The following is a 19,518-nucleotide window of genomic DNA, read 5'->3' as shown; positions in this document are numbered from 1 at the left end:
GAATTAGACATATTTTAAAGAGGAAAAACTAAATAAAAGCTTGTAAAATTCTCAAAGCCATGCAAAGTAGTGCTGTACTCTGCAAGAGGATCTTTTACAATGCGGCATCTGTTAGAGGTAGCCAAGTTTCAAAGTAATTGGAGGAGGGAACAGGACTCTTTCCAATGGTAAATAATTACTTTCAATTATTAATAGCCTATATTTAGCACTTCCTACTTCCTCCTTATGCTCCAGCCACGTTACACACATTTCTTTGCATGCAGAATAGCTTTGTCACGATAATTGTCTTTGTTAACACTCACTTGAATTAGCCAAAGATTCTTTTCCATGATTCAGCATATACATTCTCTAACCAGATCTGTGATTCCAGTAGGAAAAGGACAAACCACTTTGTGAAATGAAGAAGAGTTGAATTTTGAAAACTGCGAGACCCAACTGGCATTTAGTTTTACTATCCTGGATTCGAACTATAAAACATTGTCAATTCCTTACAAGCATCTCATATGGATACTCTCCCCACCCCCCAATAAACAGAAGACCACTGATGACAAAGGGACAGAAGCACACTGAATGGAATCTTAGGAGGGACTCTGAACTCTCTTGAACGCTTTTAATTACATCATTAGCAAGAATTTCAGTTTAGTACCCTACCACTAAGGTCAGGCGTACATCGAGCCATTTTTTCAAAAAACATCATTATTAACTAATTAATCAGTAAGTGCCAAATTTAATTAGATTTTTTTTTGTCCCCAGAAAACTCTTGTACCAAAAAGAGCTGTGATAAAAATTAGTGTTTACCAGGAAGAGGTGGTGCAAGAAGTTGGTTGGATAGCAATTGCAGGTGCTCCAGAGTAATATCACGGATAGCAGGAATATGAAACAGGCGAGTAAACATATGTGGAGATTTGGGGGCAAAAATATTGAGGAGAGCCATGCGGCAGTATAGCTTGGCCAGAGAAGCTTCACTTCGCAAAAGCTCTCTAGAAAATACAAACAGCAAAACACAAAATTTCTTCACTACACTTAAAATAAGCCATATCCAGCAACCTGGCCCTGAATCCAAACATTATACCTAATTATTTAAAAGGTTCAGGTAGACCCAAATCTTTCTTATTCACTTAAGATAGCACTCAGCCCATCTAATTCTGGTACCAAATTAAGGCACCTGAATTAGTAGCCAACTCTCCACTAAGTCAGTCAAGAGTTCTTGAGCTTTCAGGTTGCAACTGACCAATGGTACAAGAAACCTAAGCTTCAGTGAAGGTACCTATTACACCAGCATGTATAAAAACACTTTCACATGACTAAGTAAAATCCTTCCAACAAGACAATTCTAAACAATTACCTTTATTACAAAAAAAATGAAAACCCCACTACCCATTAAAACATGAATCTTTGTCAGCTTTAATCCAATAACTACAATAAGATTCAGAAGTTTACTGCTGCTAAAAGGAAGGTTGCAGTAGATAAACTGTACTATAGGAAATGTGATAGATCAAGTCAGGTAATACAAATGCCTTATAACTAAATATCTTTTTTTTTACCTGTGAATTTGGATATTGGTATTATCCAGGGTAACCAATCCATTTGTTGCAGTCCTCCTATAACCAGCAGGTGGCCTTTCTAACATGTCAATAGGATACCAGTATCTTACCAGAACTCCTTCACTTCTGAGATATGTCTCTACTTGCACCAACTCATTTACCTGGAACACCAAAACCAATGCTGTCAGTAAACACAGTAATGATAATATTTTTTTCCTTCAAAAAGAGCACCATAACAGCAGTCTAAGCAGTTCAGTACACTTAATTGTATTTGCTCACAGACACGTGATGCTGATGCATTAAAAGCCCTCCCAATGTATCTTTACTTACTGAATCAACATCCAGAACAACACCATGTAGACCAAACGTCTTCAGCATCCCACGAATAGCAAACTTGGGTAACGCTGTTCCAACAGCACTGCTGGTAACGTTGTTACTGTCAGGAGAGCGAGTCACCACTGTAAGACCTGGTCAGAGAGAGACAACACAATTTTTAAGGTACAGCATTTTCCTCAGATCGACAATTTATGCAGTAGATCCAAAGTACCAGAGCCCCTTAGCTTTTATTTTCCCCTCAAGATACTGTTTGCTGACCTTACCTTTTCGTACTTTATCAATTGTAAACTTGTTTGCTTCATCTTTGATATCCTCAATAGTAGGAAGATAGAGGTCTCTTGGGATGCCACCATTTTCCTCATAGAGGAATTCTACAGTTTGTCGTGCTATATCAACCATTCCTGGTAGACAGAAGGGAGCGCTAGTTATTTTCCCCAGCCACTTGAAGTAAGTTCTTATTAACTTCATATGCAAATGAAGTTAATAAGCAGATGAGCTATCTGAATTACTTAAATATTCTTGCAGTCAGACTGATAGACAGGGAGTGAAGCTTTCCTGAGAGACACTTGTATGCTTCTCATTAGGGCTCAGAACTCCTACTTTGCTCTTACTGTGACTTTCCCACAAAAGGGTCATCTTGCTAGAACTGTATTCATTTACAAATACCCCCTTATTAAAGCGTTCCTCAAAAGTTTTGCCATGATATAGTCACAGACAGAAAATGCATGTAGATAATTTCTTCCCAAACTATTATTCCAAAGTATTTCTGCATCCACATCACAACAGCACAACAAATTCTGCCACTATTTCTACCTAAATAGTCCAACTTAAGTAAAAGTGTTAAAGAAAAATCATGACCTCAAACCAATTCTAAGTACTTGACAAAACCAGCAAGTGAATTATTTTTTCTTCAAGTTTTCCAGCCCTGAATACATTAAAACATAAAAGAAACACAGGTGTTATCTTCACACTTACTGCACATCATATAAAACAAAGTGCATGGAAACAAACATAGCCGTACCTAACTGTAAAGCTCCTTTAATCTGATCCAACCCAGACTTTCTCTCAGCCTCATTACGGAATCTTCTTCGAATTGTAGGGAAAACTTTAGTTTCCCAGGCTTTAACCAACAGGGCATAGTGATCCTCCTACAAAGACAAAGGTTATTTAGAACACCAAGAAGAAAGAAAAGTTAACAGCAGCTATATTGTCCTTAAGGAAGCAGGAAAAACCCTTGTGTGGCAAAACTTAAAAATCTGAATTACAAGATCTGTATTTAGACCGCAAGTTACAGCAGGCAGAGCGTGCTATGTTCCTTACCCGGGGAATATCATCGTCATCGTCATCATCACTTTCATCATCTGCAATAGGAGGGGGATGAGGATCGGGGCCTGACGTGATAAAGTTCTCATAGCTTAGTTCCATTTTATAGTGGCAAGATGTGTCACTGTCATACTCTGCAAAATGTACAAGGAAGCAATGAGATCATAACGCACTAGAAGGCATGCAAAAATATTCCATGAGTTTTTTGCGAAATATTGCATTTCATAATCTCCAATCAGTCTGTGGAAATATAATGCATTTTGACACAGCATAACGAATTGGTTGATTGAATCAACTATAACATCTTATTGTATTCAAAGCCCTAATAAGATAATTTCTCATTGCAGTTGCATTGAGAATAATTTGTGCATCCATATAAACAAAGACAAAAGTAAAATTTTTTTTAATTGCCTTGTCTAAAATCAAATAAGCATGTATTTGACCATGCTTGTTGTACTGCTTTACCTAAACAGGCAGTACCTAAGGACTGCAGCCAGGATGTACTTAAAACTTATTTAATTGATTGCAATTTCTCCTGAAAGAGATTTAAAAAAAAAAAAAAAAAAAAAAGTTCATCATCACTTTACGTTGTTGAGCCGTAGCAACAGCAGCAATTCTACAAGGAGGTCCATGGGTCCCCGGATCAGAAGCTATGCTGGTGCCAGCATCGTTATCGCTATCAGAAGCCATGGCAAAAGGCAACGCTTCAAAGTTGGCACTTATTTCTTCAGCTAGGTCAATACACAGATCAGCAGCATTCCTGTGAGCCTGTCCTTCAGCATAGGCAAATTGGCGAGATCCAAAGTTAGCACGGATTTTCGTGTTCTGAAAGAAGTTACACATGAAAGCATTAAGATGAGTTGTGGATTGTTTTGATCCTTCTCTTTGCTCTTTTTAAAAACTCAGCCAGAGGGATAAGCTGATCACATCTCCATGCCATATGGTTTTCCCAGCATCACTAGCTATAAAACTGGATGCAGCAGGGAAAGTATTAAGCTTCTAAACACAAACTTTCAACTTGCCTTTTTTCTAGCTTCAAGATAACAGCATACTTAGTACACTTTGAAGCAAGGTCACTGCTGGGAAGGAATACTAATAGAAGGGCTACTATTACAGAATAATGCCATCTCATCAAGCACATTAATGTCTTAATGGGCAGAAAAAGTTCAAAATAGTGACAAAAACATATATGCACCTGGGAAGGGTAATCGAATACCTCAACGTAACTCAATAAAGGTAAAAACTATCACTCTACTTTTTTATAGATAGGTAAGCAGGCTCAATACTTTCTACATAATGTTTTTAATATTTCTGAAAGAATATCTACCAAACAATGTACTGCTGTTAAAAACTTGCCTTTTTCTGAATGTGGACAACTGGCCACATTCCACCAGAGACATCTTCTAGATATGGCCCAAGTCGCTGCCCACAATACGTAAAATAAACTCTGCCTTTAGCTGGCTGCCCTGGAGGGGGTGGAGTTCCTTCTGTTCTTTCCCATCCAATTCCTGCTACATCACCTGTAGAAGAATACAATCACCAAAAGAAGAACATGGATTTAATCTGTTTTCTCATCCACTGTTTCCCTTACATTTAGGCAATTTTCTGATTTACCAGATAAGCAAGTTAGCTGTACTCTTACATACCAGGAGAAAGAGTCACATCCAGTCTAACACTCTTCCACTGTAGCAAGCTGGAGCCATTGTAATGCACTGCTCGCCCATTGCTGCAAAGTTAACACGAGAAGAAAATTAAGAGGAGCACTGAAACAAATAAGGATTACAACTCGCTACCAGCTGGAGTCTAGGTAGCTGTGATACTGACAAAAGGCAACTCAACTCTCCTTATTTTGATAAGGAGATATTCTAGTTCATCATTTTAACATTTCAGTTAAAACATACGTGTTGCCTACTACAATGCGCTCACAATACTCCTCCCTAAGAAGCATATAAATGTAGTGAGCAAGACCGTGATTTTTCATGTGCTTCTCTCCAACATACTTATGAAAGAGACAGGTGCCCACGGGGTTTGTCCAAGCACCATCCCGTTTTTCTGCTTCTGTAGCAAAGCCGAAGGAAACTATTGGTCCAGTGTCATCATCGGTATCTCCATAGGAAACTATTTCAATTTCCCAGTAGAATGATGGTGCCTAGAAATAAAAATAGTAATAATTAAAAAAAAATTATTTACAAAATATAGGTAAAATATAAAGTTGTCTTTTTCTTTTCACACACTACTGAATATTAAATGACAAACTGTTGTACAGTTGTGAGTTCTTACCTGTACTGGAACTGGTGAAGTGGCATAGATAAATGTGCCCCGAGGAAGTCCCCCACCTGCACTAGGATCAGCCAAAAAGGTCACAGCTGTGAGATGCGACGAAAACATGCATGCTCGCACGGGGGGAAACACTCTTGATGGGCTCCAAGTGATTTCTTTCGGCTACAAACAGGAACAGAGCATTTCATTCTACCAGTGACAGTTAAGTCATCTACTGAAATCCAATGACACATTTATGAAGTGCATGTTTAACACAACACATCCAACTACCACAACTGCAATCACAACAGACCACATCCCATTACGGAATTTCACATTAAATGAAATGTTTAAATAAGAATCCAACCAGTTTGGCTCCAACACCACAGGCAGACCCTCTGCACTCAGTGGCTGGCTTCATTTGCAAGGGACAGAAGACTCAGCACCATTTCTGTGCTCACCTGTCTTCTGTCTGCTTGAAGTGGAGGAGGGGGAGGTCGAGCACAGTCACGATACAACATTCGTAACCTTTCACACTGCATTTCTACAACAAGAAGCCTCTCCCCTGCAACAACAAACCAAGCCAAGTCATGAGGTTCCAAGCAAATCTAGTTACTTGAATCCAACAATGCTATCTTAATACTGGTAAACTGAAACAAATATGACATTTGCATTTTCAGAGATCTGATCAAATAGTCTCACTTTCCCAATCAACAAAATTAAGGACAAAATCTAATGTATACAAGCATTTGTTTTCCTCATGTTTAATTTATAGTTGGTTAGCAAAGACATTGTTATCTTAATTAAGATATAAACTTGCTCACTAAAATGAACTTTATGACCCAGCAAAAACAGGAAGTCAAAAGAATTTATGCCTACTATCAAAAAATCAGTACGCTCCTTTTTACACTGGAGATCATACTGAAATCCACTTGGTTCCCACCCTAACATCCTTTGCTTCAGCCATTTTTCCTCCAATGAAAGGCTCTGACATGTTCCTAAAACTTGCCCTTGAACTAAGACTTCTGCTGGGCCCACTGCTTATCCTTAAACAAGAGGGAAGGAAATCAAGAGCTCAATCATAAGAAATATAAGAAAGCATTGTAAAAAAAACAGCAAAGAAGTCATAAAAAGAAAACATATAAATGATAATGTCAAGGAATACAGAATTGGTTATACTGGAAAGCGGGAAAAGTGGAGAGGGTTCAGAAGCATAGCAGTAGAGAGCTAGTCCCAGGACTTGCATCTTCTGTGACGCGTAGGATACCCATGTTCTGACCTAAAATTTGTGCCTAACATTTAAAATTATTTAGTCTGATTATTAGCTACTCTTAAATTAACAGCTCTGCAGCTATGACAAGACATGCTGTACTGTGCTAGCTATCAAACTCTTAAGTAGCTGGAAGACAAACCACTGAAATGATTTTAAAAGCTGTTATGTCTCTGAACCAAATATTACAATGAAGCTGCAAGAACATGTTGAATACCTACCAGGACTGCACTCCTGAGCTACCAAATTAAGAACTTCTACAGCAGCTGGACACTGTTGAATGAATTCTTCACAGAATGAGCTGTCTTCTAACAGCTGAGCCATCACCAGGCATGCTCTTAATGGAAAAATAATATGTTTAAAGTATTACAAAAGTATATGCTGAATTCAGTTTTCTTCACGTGAACTGAATTCAAGACTAATTTAAAAGACAGCACGCCAACTGATCTATTTCTATGTCTGGTTGCTTAGCTATCCATTGGAACTTCCACAATGACAGCCTTCTCCCGGTTCATAACACTTACTTATATGAAGAATTTGCTCAATGCATTGTCAGTGTTACAGGGGGCACTTTATTTTTGATACTCATTTTAACAACATCCAGACACTAAATGTACTTAAGGAAGCAAACAAGAATTTTTGCATTGTCCCCTGCTGTCATATGTCAATACCCATAGAGGAAGAAAACAAGAACTCATGCAATTTTCTTGAACATCTGTGTACAGCATCAAAACAGACTGACGTGCTACACAAAACCCAACAACTCACCTGGTTCTTATCTCAGCAAGAAGCCGGACCACTGCCATTACTGGAGTTGAGCCATCTCCTGTTGCAGGAAGTGAGGTGTGAATAGATAGACTTCCCTCCTGAGGGAGCAACATGGACTGGACTGCCTGTACTACCTTCTCAGTAATGGACAGTTTATGAAGAGGCAATGCCTGATGGTGGGGGGGCACGGTAAAAAGTTAAATTCAAGTAGTTAGTTTCTAAGAAATGAGGGCGTTTTATTACCTGGAGTTAATTCTCATTTTGTACTATCACAAAACCAGCACCAAACACCAGTCAAAAAGAGAAGAAATAGAAACAAAACCAAGAGAAACAACACAGTATGCAATGGAACATCTTTAAGCACCAAAAGATGAATATCCATGTTACTTGAATGAGAACTTAAATATAGATATTGTTAAGATATGTTTAAAATAATGAGGCAAACTTTACAAATAATCTTTAATCAAAGATGAAATAGACTTTTTACATGCTGTAGATTAACTGCCAGTATGCTGTGACAAAAAAATAAATAATTGATATTATACTTAATATTGGATTCTTAAAACTACCGTACCTCAGATCTTGGAACACAGAGCCTAGATAATGGAATAGTTAATGTGTCTGATGCTTGAGAGGTCTTTCTACTGTCTATACTGATAGGTGGAAATTTGACCGTTGCTATACCTTCTTGTTCATTAATAGATGCCACAACTCCAATGCTTCCTGCTATTCCTTTACCTAAAACCTACAACCAAAGAAGGCCTGCATAAGATTTAAGTCTTTACAAACAAGAAACACTGAGTGTTTAACACCACACACCAACTCAACACACAATTAGAGCTGGGTGCTTCAGGAGCAGGAATAACATACAACAGCAGTCTCCACAAGTGTTATTGCAACTGCTTCACAATCGCAGGCCATCTGCACACTGCTTCACAAGTATGCCAATTAAGGCAAAACATTGTCAAAAGCACCAATTCTCATTTAAGATATAAAATGTGAATGGTGCTGAATTACCTGAACTTCAGAACCTATTTTAATCGTCTCCTTAAAGCCACCCAGCGCACAAAGGGCAGCTACTGCCTGCCGAGCAATTCTTTGAAGTTTAGCAAGTTTCCTTCCACTGCTACTCCCATTCTCCAAAATACTCTCTGCATATTTCCCAAGTTGTGGAATGTACATCAGAGCCCGAGACAGAACCTGAAGACAGAAACAAAAATACCAGAGAATGACTTCAAAGCACAATTCAAACAAAAACCAACGCCCCAAGCCTTCAGCCCACACACAGTCTCAGAAGAATTATTTTTGTTCTTGAAGAGAATTATATAACTCAGAATATTCTAAGTTCTCTGAAGAGCGAACACCATCAAAGCCGGCTCCATTCCCTAATAACTTTTAGAATCACTGAGTTACATATATAATCTTAGCAAAAGTGTTCATTCAAGGATTTAGCCTAAGCAACAGATTGGGTGCTATAGAATTCAGAGGAACATAAAAGCAAGGTGCCATACTTTCCAGGCAACACTTTAGACCCTCAGATGTCATGGCAGAGGACTGAATAGCAAAGGTAGAATAACTACCCGGCAAAGGCAAGATAACTCCCTAAACAAACAGGATTATTAGTTACTGAAAAGAATGACAGGTGACAGGTGAAATACAGAATGACAACACATTCTCTAATGCTGGACAATTTTTGGTTATTTATTTCACCCCAAGACGTCAGATAGATACCATCTACTAGAAAGGGCTGCTTCTGTGAAGTTACACATCCTGGTTTGAAGTGTTAGAAGTAGTAAGTCAGAAAGAAATAGCTTAGCAAATTGCTAATAATTAAGTTCTCTTAACTACCTAATACATGCTTGGTGTAGAATCTGATACTTAATCTTGTGTTTGCTTACTTTTTCAGCAGTTGTTGTCCATATCTGAGCTGCGTTTGATTCTGGTGCCATCAACAAGCTATGTAGCAAAGCAATCACCTCTGCTGCCATGCTGTTTGCAACATGACCACTAATGAATGGCCTCACAGGATCAGTCCTATACAGAAGAAGAAAGCAATTTACCCATTAATTTCAAAACAAGAGGAGGAAAAGAAGCTTCAATTGTCAACAACAATATACAGCACAAAAAAGGGAAGTTTATGAACACCCAGATTATTTCTGGAGAACTACAAATACTGGTATACAGAGAAGCAAAATCTAGACTCTAAGCATAGAATCTAAGTGACCTACCTGGCAAGCTCAGAATTCCTCTCTCTGCAAATAGATGTTTGCGCAGTCTTCTTTTTGTCCCCACTGGACAACCCACTAGTTGTTTCTGGATTGACAGTTTCTATAGGTGGCCCAACACTAACTATTAGACCAGACTGTGCCCACTTAGTTGCCTTTCGAAGAGCTGCAGCAGCTTCTTCTGTAATAACTTCACAGCAGCCACTCTGCAAATAAAATTGCCATGTAAGACAAATACTAACATTAGCTCTATTTGGCCACACTACGTGGTAGATTTAGCTCTCCTCCCTCTCCATATGTAAAAGTACTGAGAACACATCAAAACATCCTCCTGTGTATGTATTAGTCACAGTCATAAGAGAAATTCTCTGTTGCTTTTTCTCATCCACAAAGAGATCAGAGATCAATGTGGATTTCATTCTTAGCTTAACAGTATAGTTTCTCTTCTCTGGTCAAAAAAACACACATGAGTATTTCTGGTGCAAATACTCAAAAACATGTCTGAAAATATACATGAACATGTAATTGAAATACGTGGTTTAAAATTTCTACTATCAATGTGCATTAAAGACTTCAGGAAACAGAATATTAAAGGGACTTAAACATGACCTACGACTGCTGGAGGAAGCATTAGCTGAAATTCTTTTTCATCATTTACCCTTGTATTTACATCAATAACTATATAATGCTAACGTTACATATAAAGTTATCTTTCTGAATAGTTCTGTAAATTAAACAACATTTAACAAAGGGGATTTAACATCAGTAAAAAACAAGAATTCTGACTGGCCACCAATTTTTACGATGTTAAATAATTCTTTAGTTATTCCTTTTCTTACTTTTGTCATGTCTCGATCCATTTTCACCACTTTCTCCATATTGGCTCCAGTTCCTAGTCGGAATGGACGACCTTCTGAGCTACTATTAAAATGAAAACAAAACACATTAGCTTTGTTTTCATTGGTGGAAAAAATAGTTGAACTATACAGTCCAATTTAATACATTATGCGTGCTTTTAAATTATTTGAAAGCAACCCTTGCAACTGAATTGCTCAACAGTAATAGAAACACTTGATAGTTCAAGGACATAACCAGTTGTACTATAATTTACAAAAGGAATTTAATACTATTGAATGTAGTTATTTGCATAGCAATTTAACCCTTCCCCCCCTCAGAAAGAAGCATAATGAAATTGGCTTTTACTGAACACAAATGCCTAAGGGCTCCGAGTTAAACTTTCACCTAAGAACACCCAACAGCTGTACCTTTTAGTGTAATTTTTAGGGCACGGGTTCAAAACCAACTTGGAGCGGAGGAAGACGAAACAAAATGCAAGAGGTGATAACGTTGGCTGTTTGATATTCAGAGATCTCAAAATCCAGGTGGGTACTAAGAATACTAAAGAAGCTGTAATAGCAAATTATTATCCAGCATATGCATTATTAAAAGCAATGCTTTTAAAGCCATTTTGCTTTGATAGTTCTACTTGTTAGTCCTACATAGTCTGTAATACCCTAACAAGATAACGTTCAATTTTTCTGATGGAGTATCATTTAAGTAGCTATCAGACAGATTAAGATGGTTTTATGTTCCTTTGCTAGTGGCTTACAGGGCTTGTAAGCAAACCAAAACCAAAATGTCACACTTCATATATCCCTCCTCCTTTTATACCTCACCTCTGTATACTCTGCTCTGTTTCAGCTTTGCTACTCTCATCATTGCTAAATAGTCTTCTACAAAACAGGCAAGTCCAGGAAGCACTGCGACTTAGATTCTTTCTGCTGCTGCCTCACCACAGATTCAGTACAGTGGTACGCATTGTTATCCAGGTAACAGTATGCTAAGCATCAGCCCTATAAAGCGTTTTTGCATTATCTTATTATTTTGCCAGTAAACACAACAAATTGGGAAGACATTTTGCTTGCCCATTTACTATTATGTCTAGAATGCATTTTTCTACAGCTGTAGCACTAAAAAAAGAAGAAAAATGGAACTGGTGAAACTGGTTGCTAATTCCAATCCAGTGAGTTAAGATTACCTTAGTAATGGCTGAAGGACTTCATGGGATGACTGGTCTTCCCGTTTATGAATAAAAATAGAAAGTTTACCATCCACTGCCTCACTTTCTTCTCCAGGATCTTTGTCACCTTTTATGGAATTTTTAGGGCTGGCTTTTGCCAAAGTAGTATCTGGCTCAGAGGCAGTTGGAGAAAGAACCGTCTGACATCCTTGAAGTAGAAAGGAAAAAACCAAAACAAAGAAAAAACACATAACCATGAGCTCCATTGACAAACTTTTTTGCCCTTGAAACTAATGTTAACACACCCAAGATGCATCTAAAACATGACTGTGACACACATCTTAGTTTGAAATATCCTATCTTTCAGCACTGACATATCATATACCTTTTCCTACTTGAGCCTTCTGTCAATACAAAAGCTCCTGGCAGAAACATGACTTGCTTGGCAATTTCTCAAATTAGCATGACACCAAAAAGATGCTGGTACCTGGTACTACATAATCTGCCAGCTTTGCCAACAGCAGAGAGGCAATCTTGGAGGCTGGGTCACTGGGATCATCTTGTTCACTGTTCAGAGAGGGTACCGAGTAACTCCAGGGAGGCAATTCCACATTTCCACAGTCCTCAACACTCATGAGAGGCAGTGCAGCACGACACAACTGGAGTATTATAAGGACCAACTTTGGAGAAGGACGCTGATCCAAGAGAAGTGACAGAAGCTTGGACACACAGGCTGGCTGGCTCAGGATTGCTTTACCTATGTGACTCCTGAAAGGGAAAAAAACCAGGTAACTGCTGTTTGAAAAAAAAAAATAAAAATGATTCTTTGATGTGCTGTTGGAATTAGAAGCAAATGAATTTATTTTTTACAAGATGTAATTAAAAAAAATTTCAGTGTCTGGCAAAACGTTATCTGCAACAATTCTTACATAATCTGATAGCACCGATTAAACAGCTAAGACTGAGTAAGTGTCAGTTTACAATCAAGTTTTAGAATGGTTTTGAAAGTTATCTTACCTTCATTACTGTAAAAAAAAAAAAAAAAAAAATCCCCAAAAGAACCCCCACCTGCTTTCATACATAGGAAAAAATACTCCAGAGACATGGCCTAGTACCTTGACAGGTCATTAAGAAGACTGAGAACATCTTGAAGCGCATCATTTCCTGCAGCTTGGTTACCACAACACTCTGTAGCTCGTGCAAGGTGGTTGGTAAGAAGGCTGGAGACCTGACGAGCCAGACCAGAGTGAACAGCTTCTGTTGAACCACCTTTAAAAGTAATGCAAGAATACACAATTGTAATTAACAAAAATGAACGTACACATCTACAAATTCCTCACCTATAAACTGAAAATAGTAAAAAATATTTTTGTTTTGCTATAGCAAAACTTTTATATGTAAAATATCTTTAACTAAAAATAAAACCTGATACAACATCTATGTCCCATTAGCCAATAGCCACGTGTCTGTAAGTTTATGTATGTTATGGGTGAATCCTACCACAGGAGAAATGTGTAAGTGATCACTCAAGGTCTGTAGGTTCTCTGATTATGTCTAGACAGAACCAAGTGGCAGACTTGAAATTATCTGCAACATAAACACTCCCATGAGGAGAAAAAACCCCTAGAATTTAAAAAAACAAGAAGAAAATTAACTTATTTTTGTATCCACTTGTGGGTTCTAAAGAACCCACACAGTGCTGAAGTCATGATGAGTGAATGCCCTGTTTTAAATACATTTACACCACTTCTCAGGCACCTGGGCAATTCTAAAGCATGCAGTAGATATATATTTGGCAGTGTCCCTACCTTCTTCTTTCTCCCATTCAACACACCGATTTGCTAGCACCTGGAAGGCAGCCCAAGCCATGGTGGCCACCTTCTGTTTCTTAGTCTGTTTTTCATTCGAACTGGATTCTGTCTGGCTGCTTAAACTGCAAAGCCTGTCCATAAGCTGTACCAGGCCACTACGTACCAAACACTTCTCTTCACTCCTGTATGAGAATAGAAATTCAGATTTTACTTCAGTAACTTTTCAGTCACTAAACAGACACAACAAAAATCCAGAACTTGCTGTTAATTCAGCAGTTAATGACTCCACTTCACAGAAAGATGGTTCTGTCTCTCCCTTGTCCTTCCCAGATGAAATTCCATATTCTGAGAAAATTTAAGACGATGTTCTCAGGTACTCTTCATTATGAAGAAAGGGAGTATATTTATACTATATAATGCTTCTCCTTGAGGCAAAATCTAATAAGGACAGCTGTGGATGTCCTCCTTCCCTTTCTAAAAGAAATACTTTCATACCTTGTGTAAGGTATAGTGCATAAGAGGCCAATGCTATTTGCACAAGCAATGGGGTAGCGAGCACACAGCGAGACCACAGACGTCATAGTCTCTCCAAAAGCTTCCTGGACTTGTTCCACCATCCCACCACACGTGAGCTCTTCAATTCTGTTGGTAGTTAGAAATTTGAAACAGTAGGCTTTCCAGGTTAAATAAAATAAACAAACTTCCAAATATAGCTTTTAAAAAGAAAAAAATAATCAGCACATATTAAGAATTACTCAAGGAAGATTTAGAAAGCAAAACTGCAAGTCATTTAATGTTTTAATATGAAACATATGTAAACAAGATAGTATGGTAGTTTTACCTCAGACATGATTGAAATTTGACTACAAACAAAATAACTACAAAATATTTATCAAATTTAGATGACAGCTCAGCTAAATCTACCACCAATACCCAATTAACACGAATTTAGAATTAAGTCAGGAGAGTAAGATATGCCATATACAGCTCTGTGGACACATCATCCCAGTATGAAAGGAAAGTTCACCTACTGCCGAATAAAAGCATTTCTTAGAAGTTTCTGCCTTTTTACCCTGCAAGGGCCAAAGTGGTTGTTGCAAGCTTTGTTCTGCAAACTTGAGCCCTCACAGCTAGTCACTTCTCATGGTTTTCTTTGCACAAAACAATTTACTACCTTCTACAGAGACTGAAACATTTAATTATTTTTCATAGAAATAAACAAACCTTGGTCCTCCCTGAAGTACCATGGTCACTGGGCCTACAAGATGTGTCACACCACCAACCCGAACAGCTGCCGTCAGCAACTCCCTCATATGCACTAGGGCTTGCTTCCTTGTATTCCCACGCCGCCACCTTGTCTGAGCAGCCAGCAGAAAACTGCTGCTGGATACCTATGAGATTTTGTTTGTTTGTTTCTGTTAATGAGACACAAGCAAGACACCTCCCTTCTTTATGAAAGTTTGAATTTGAAATTATAATGATTTAGCACATTTAAAATGACATACCGCTTGGTCAGGATTCGTTCCAATGAAAGCAAACAGTTGTCCCAGTAAGACACTGTACGTGGGTTTATCTCTGCTATCCTCAATGGTCAGTGACTGGAGAAGAGTGAAAGAGCTACTTCTATGGCTGGTAACATGGCGGCGCCTACGAGAATAGCAGATAATTACATCTGGCAGCAGTAAGCTCATCCAATGAAAAAAAACCATGCTATGCTTGCAAAGTTTATGATGATTTTAAGAACACAGGCCACAGTGTTGCAAAGCAGCTTAGTGGAATAAACCCTTGTATACCTTTGACTTGATCTAGCAAACTCGATATCTTCGTTACCAATCATTTCCAAGTCAGATGGTGCTGACATACTGCGAAGGAAGACGGGCTGACGCACTGCGTGAGATATCACTTTTGTTTCAGATGCTGATTTACAGGCTGCAATATTACACAATATGAAAGAATGTCACTCCTGGTGTAGGAGGTTATGTATAAACCTTTTTTAAAATTACTGTGGACATTCCAGTGAAAGCTATAACATAGGGTGAAGAAAACACAGTCTAAGCAAGAACTTGCAATTCAGTTCTGAGGACTTTCCTGTTTTCAGGTATTGTTTCAAGTTAGCTTTGTTTTGATTAGATTAAGCATTTTTTTCCCCAATAATTCAGGAGACTAAAGTTTAAATTCCAGATATTATTACTCAGACCTTAATTTACCATCATTATGGCAATCAGAAAACAAATACTCAACTTCATTTACTGTAAAAGAACTTATTTAATTTGAAAAAGTAAAAAAAAAAGTTTAATTTTAATTTAAGTGAAAGAGAGAAAATGAGAGGAAAGGAATAAATCATATCTTTAGAAAAAAAGAAAAAAAAAAGTACAATGCTGGTAATGAGATATATACCTGGAGTCTCTGCAGGAGTACCAGATATACTTCTTGTGATACCAGACTGTGCTGCAATAGTGACATGTAATAACAGCTCTGCTCTGTTCATCAAGCTCTTAACTAATGTCTTTGTTTTTGCTAGGGGATGAGAGGTCTTCTGTATCAGTGAATTCACCTCTTGAAAAAACTTTTCCCTAAGATTACAAAGGAAAAATAAAAGAAGCAAACTCAATTATGTTCTAATGACTTCTGAAATAAAGCGTTACTATGAGAAAGGTTATTTTAAAGAAGACACATAGCATCAATCTATTCTATGCCAACAAAGTAGAAAGCACAAAAAATTAAAGAAATAAACAAGTGATTTGTTAGTAAGTACTAGTAGCTGTAGGTACTAATATTAATATATTTAGCACAAACGTTTCTAACAATTTAATGAGATATTGCTAGACAGACAGGAAAATTAAGTTTTAAAGTATTTCCACCCCTCGTTAGAAGTTAATCTGAATGTTGCTGCTCCCAAAGATTGTTTTCTTTCTATAGGTCTACCAGCCTTTAATGGAACTAAGACATAAAATGTTTTTGAAACATTTAATGCCAGCTTCTCTTTCACATCATTAGGTGTCACAGGGTACAATGAGATTCAAGTGCCTACTTCAATAAGCGTTTATGTATGTAAGCAACTTTAACCCTGCGTAACTACTTTTGGAACTCACTGAAATTCCACAGTTGCTTCAAGTTGCCTATTTTTTAAGTAAATGGCAAACGTCACAGCCCACTACTAACCTTAATGCCAGGACCACATTTTCAAGATCACTTCCATCAAAAGAAACTTCCTTCATTGAACACAGAAGTTCCAATTCTTTCATCTTGCTCTAAACAAAGTGAAGGAAAAGGATGAACACATATTGAGAGAGCAGCATGAAGCATGAGCACACACAGCAGCCACAATGCTTACCTCATTGAAGTGATAGTCATAAAAGAATGGGACATTGTTCTCCAGCTTCCCATGCATGGCGTCATCTACCTCATTCTGCCATTTCTGCTCCAGCTCGGCCACACTCTAATAGAGACAAAAATAACACTTATTGCAGTTGTTCATCTTAAGGAGTAGAAGAGATCTTAAAAGAAGATATCCGAGTACATTTTATATTTCTATGTTTCTAAAATGCTGTTAATACACGTTTATTCTCAAAAAAAGCCGCCTGTTTTTTTATGTAGTTTTATTTTTACCTGCAATTGTCTCTCCATGGCATTTAGCTTCTTAAAGGTCTCTCCCATAATTTTACAAAGTAAATCATATTCTTCAGCATGTTCTTCCTGATACTGGAAATTTATGAGGGACTGGAGCGCATCAACCAAATTCAAATGTTTAATCACACATGAAACTACCATCTCCTCCATTACTTCTGGCTGAATCACTTCCCTAGGGTTATAGGTAAAGCCAAACTGATTAAGCAAGAATAACAGACAAACTTTGACAATTCATATTTATAATTCACTAGACGCTGCATTCACAAACAAGTATTTAGAGAATATTAAACGCATACCATCATACATGACAGGCATGCTGCATCCTCACCGTTGCTTTTTTAGCTCACTTACTTTGGCACCAAACATTTCAAACAATAAAAGTCAAGTTAGAAAAATAGAGCAAAACAATGACTACTTACTTTATACTAGGTCTAAATTGAGGCCGAGCACGTCCAGAAATTTCCCTGAGTTTTATCATGATTCCTGGAGGCAGCCTAATCCTAGGCAGATCAAAATAGTGTCCAACAGGAGGCACTAGAACATCAGAAGGATACGTAAATTCTCTATCTTCATCTATAGTAAGAGGCAATGGAGAAGGACTTGGTGTAAGGGCTGGAGATATTACACCATTAGCTTCCACCTGCCACTGGCACCTGGAAAAATAAATAAAAACAGATGAAAAGGATTTTCCCCCCCCCCCCAACTCCCCTCCCCTCCCTCATTCAGAAAGACACATTAGTCAACAACATGTTACAAAGACAGACTACATATTAACATATTAAGTGAGGCTTGTACCAAGCATAGCCCAATCCTCCTCTACTTACTCTAAAGAAAACCTCTATTCTACAGAATATTCCCTTAGTTTTAGGCAACACAGAACTCCTGAACAAACTCTGCAGGAAAAATTATCACATCACCACCTTAAAACACAAGACTTGAGCACAACTACAAAAGTCACCTTCCCTCAGAAAAAAACCCACATGGGAACTCAGATCAAATTTTTTTTTTTTTTTTACCTTTGTAATAGTTTAGATCTTAAGAGCTCTTGACAGGTTTCTTCATCTTTGGTAATTTCTGGTCCATTGTATAATATCCGCAGCATAGAACAAGCTAACACAGAAAGGCCAAGTGCCAGGTCTACTAAGAATGGCAAGCCTCCCGACACATCCTCTGAAGACTCCTGTAGTGATAAGTTATAGGAATAGTGATAAGTTGCACTAATCAATCAGCCATGAAGTCCTTCCCCAATATATTTCAAGATAGGAGATTTTGTATTTTTATATATAATCTTTTTATATATAAGAGATACAGATATCTATCTATCAATCATATGTCTTTTACACAAGGTATACTGAAAAAATGCTTAACAATTAAAAGCAATATATAAGAACAACTCAAGACAAGAAACAAAGCATTTAAACATTACTTTCCTGAACCAAGAAAGGAAAAAAAAAAGTAAAGTTATTTTTGGTTCAGTCATTCTTTGGCCTGCAGATCTGTCATCTCACAGGCCTAGTCCTAGCTTCCTGGTAGTGGGATTCAAGTTTCCTTTTGTTTGATCCCAGTGTCCCTCCCCTCTCTTCTTTATAGGCTGGAATCATTATTCCCTCATTAAATCTCCAATTTCCAGGTTGTTACAAGATATCCATCTCTCCAAAGAAATCCTGATCTACAAGCAGCAAGGGATATTCAAGTGACTTCATCCAAGTCCAGTGCCAATGACAAGAGCTAGATAAGACATATTTGGTAGTAACTATCTTCATAAAACCCTAAGCATGCTACAGACCATGCCACAGGGTATCTCTAGCTAGGGAAGCCAAACATCTAAAACTTACGTCCTTTACATTGTAAAAACATGATTTTTTTTAATTGCCAAAATAAGTAAGCTATTACTGGTTTACATTTCAAACATTAACTTCCAACTTTGAAGTACATTTCTATCTGAGCTGAGATGTGTAACAGACAGAAGATAAACTGAAGCTGAACCTATCCCATGGAATCTGTCACGTTTGAGTACCTGTGCTCGAACAGTGCAAGCAAAGCCCCACATAGCTTTGTCTGGAGTGTTGTGCTCACGACCACTCCGCATTTCAAAGGAGAAGGTGACTGTATCTCCTTCCACCTTAAAATTTTGATGGGGAGGAAGGGGGGAAAAAAAAAAAAGAAAAGAAAAAGAACATACATTTAAGAATTGAGGCAAACAAATGGGCTTTTCATAAAAGTGGCTTATTTTATGGAGTAATGTCTTTAATGACAGTTATCTAAGTATTATTTTTATCTCCAATTATATACTCTGATTTAAGATTCTTCCCTTTTTGTAAGAATACCTTTT

At 37.7% G+C, this 19,518-nt stretch overlaps 1 protein-coding gene across 6 annotated transcripts in view; it reads right to left on the bottom strand.

The window, feature by feature from the left end:
• HECTD4 (HECT domain containing E3 ubiquitin protein ligase 4) overlaps positions 1–19,518 on the bottom strand; it is a 78,720-nt gene that overhangs the window by 21,096 nt on the left and 38,106 nt on the right. For all 6 annotated transcript variants that reach the window (XM_010582106.1, XM_010582108.1, XM_010582110.1 and 3 more), the window contains 34 exons: positions 19,204–19,308; positions 18,203–18,366; positions 17,606–17,839; positions 17,166–17,358; positions 16,891–16,995; positions 16,719–16,807; positions 15,954–16,129; positions 15,350–15,485; positions 15,062–15,203; positions 14,781–14,947; positions 14,052–14,198; positions 13,554–13,738; positions 12,861–13,014; positions 12,233–12,513; positions 11,764–11,953; positions 10,565–10,646; positions 9,729–9,931; positions 9,399–9,534; positions 8,518–8,700; positions 8,075–8,245; positions 7,501–7,670; positions 6,954–7,069; positions 5,924–6,027; positions 5,484–5,645; positions 5,204–5,352; positions 4,850–4,929; positions 4,560–4,723; positions 3,791–4,028; positions 3,201–3,337; positions 2,902–3,028; positions 2,144–2,281; positions 1,875–2,011; positions 1,545–1,705; positions 799–980 (listed from right to left, as the gene is read on the bottom strand). In XM_010582106.1, the coding sequence (XP_010580408.1) occupies positions 799–980; positions 1,545–1,705; positions 1,875–2,011; positions 2,144–2,281; positions 2,902–3,028; positions 3,201–3,337; positions 3,791–4,028; positions 4,560–4,723; positions 4,850–4,929; positions 5,204–5,352; positions 5,484–5,645; positions 5,924–6,027; positions 6,954–7,069; positions 7,501–7,670; positions 8,075–8,245; positions 8,518–8,700; positions 9,399–9,534; positions 9,729–9,931; positions 10,565–10,646; positions 11,764–11,953; positions 12,233–12,513; positions 12,861–13,014; positions 13,554–13,738; positions 14,052–14,198; positions 14,781–14,947; positions 15,062–15,203; positions 15,350–15,485; positions 15,954–16,129; positions 16,719–16,807; positions 16,891–16,995; positions 17,166–17,358; positions 17,606–17,839; positions 18,203–18,366; positions 19,204–19,308 (5,308 nt within the window). The remainder of the gene's footprint in view (positions 1–798; positions 981–1,544; positions 1,706–1,874; positions 2,012–2,143; positions 2,282–2,901; positions 3,029–3,200; positions 3,338–3,790; positions 4,029–4,559; positions 4,724–4,849; positions 4,930–5,203; positions 5,353–5,483; positions 5,646–5,923; positions 6,028–6,953; positions 7,070–7,500; positions 7,671–8,074; positions 8,246–8,517; positions 8,701–9,398; positions 9,535–9,728; positions 9,932–10,564; positions 10,647–11,763; positions 11,954–12,232; positions 12,514–12,860; positions 13,015–13,553; positions 13,739–14,051; positions 14,199–14,780; positions 14,948–15,061; positions 15,204–15,349; positions 15,486–15,953; positions 16,130–16,718; positions 16,808–16,890; positions 16,996–17,165; positions 17,359–17,605; positions 17,840–18,202; positions 18,367–19,203; positions 19,309–19,518) is intronic.

This window comes from Haliaeetus leucocephalus, unplaced genomic scaffold (assembly GCF_000737465.1).
Source record: "Haliaeetus leucocephalus isolate CR32 unplaced genomic scaffold, Haliaeetus_leucocephalus-4.0 Scaffold840, whole genome shotgun sequence".
NCBI lineage: Eukaryota > Metazoa > Chordata > Aves > Accipitriformes > Accipitridae > Haliaeetus > Haliaeetus leucocephalus.
Note: the sequence above shows the minus strand (reverse complement) of the source record. Positions and strands in the feature narration are given on the sequence as shown.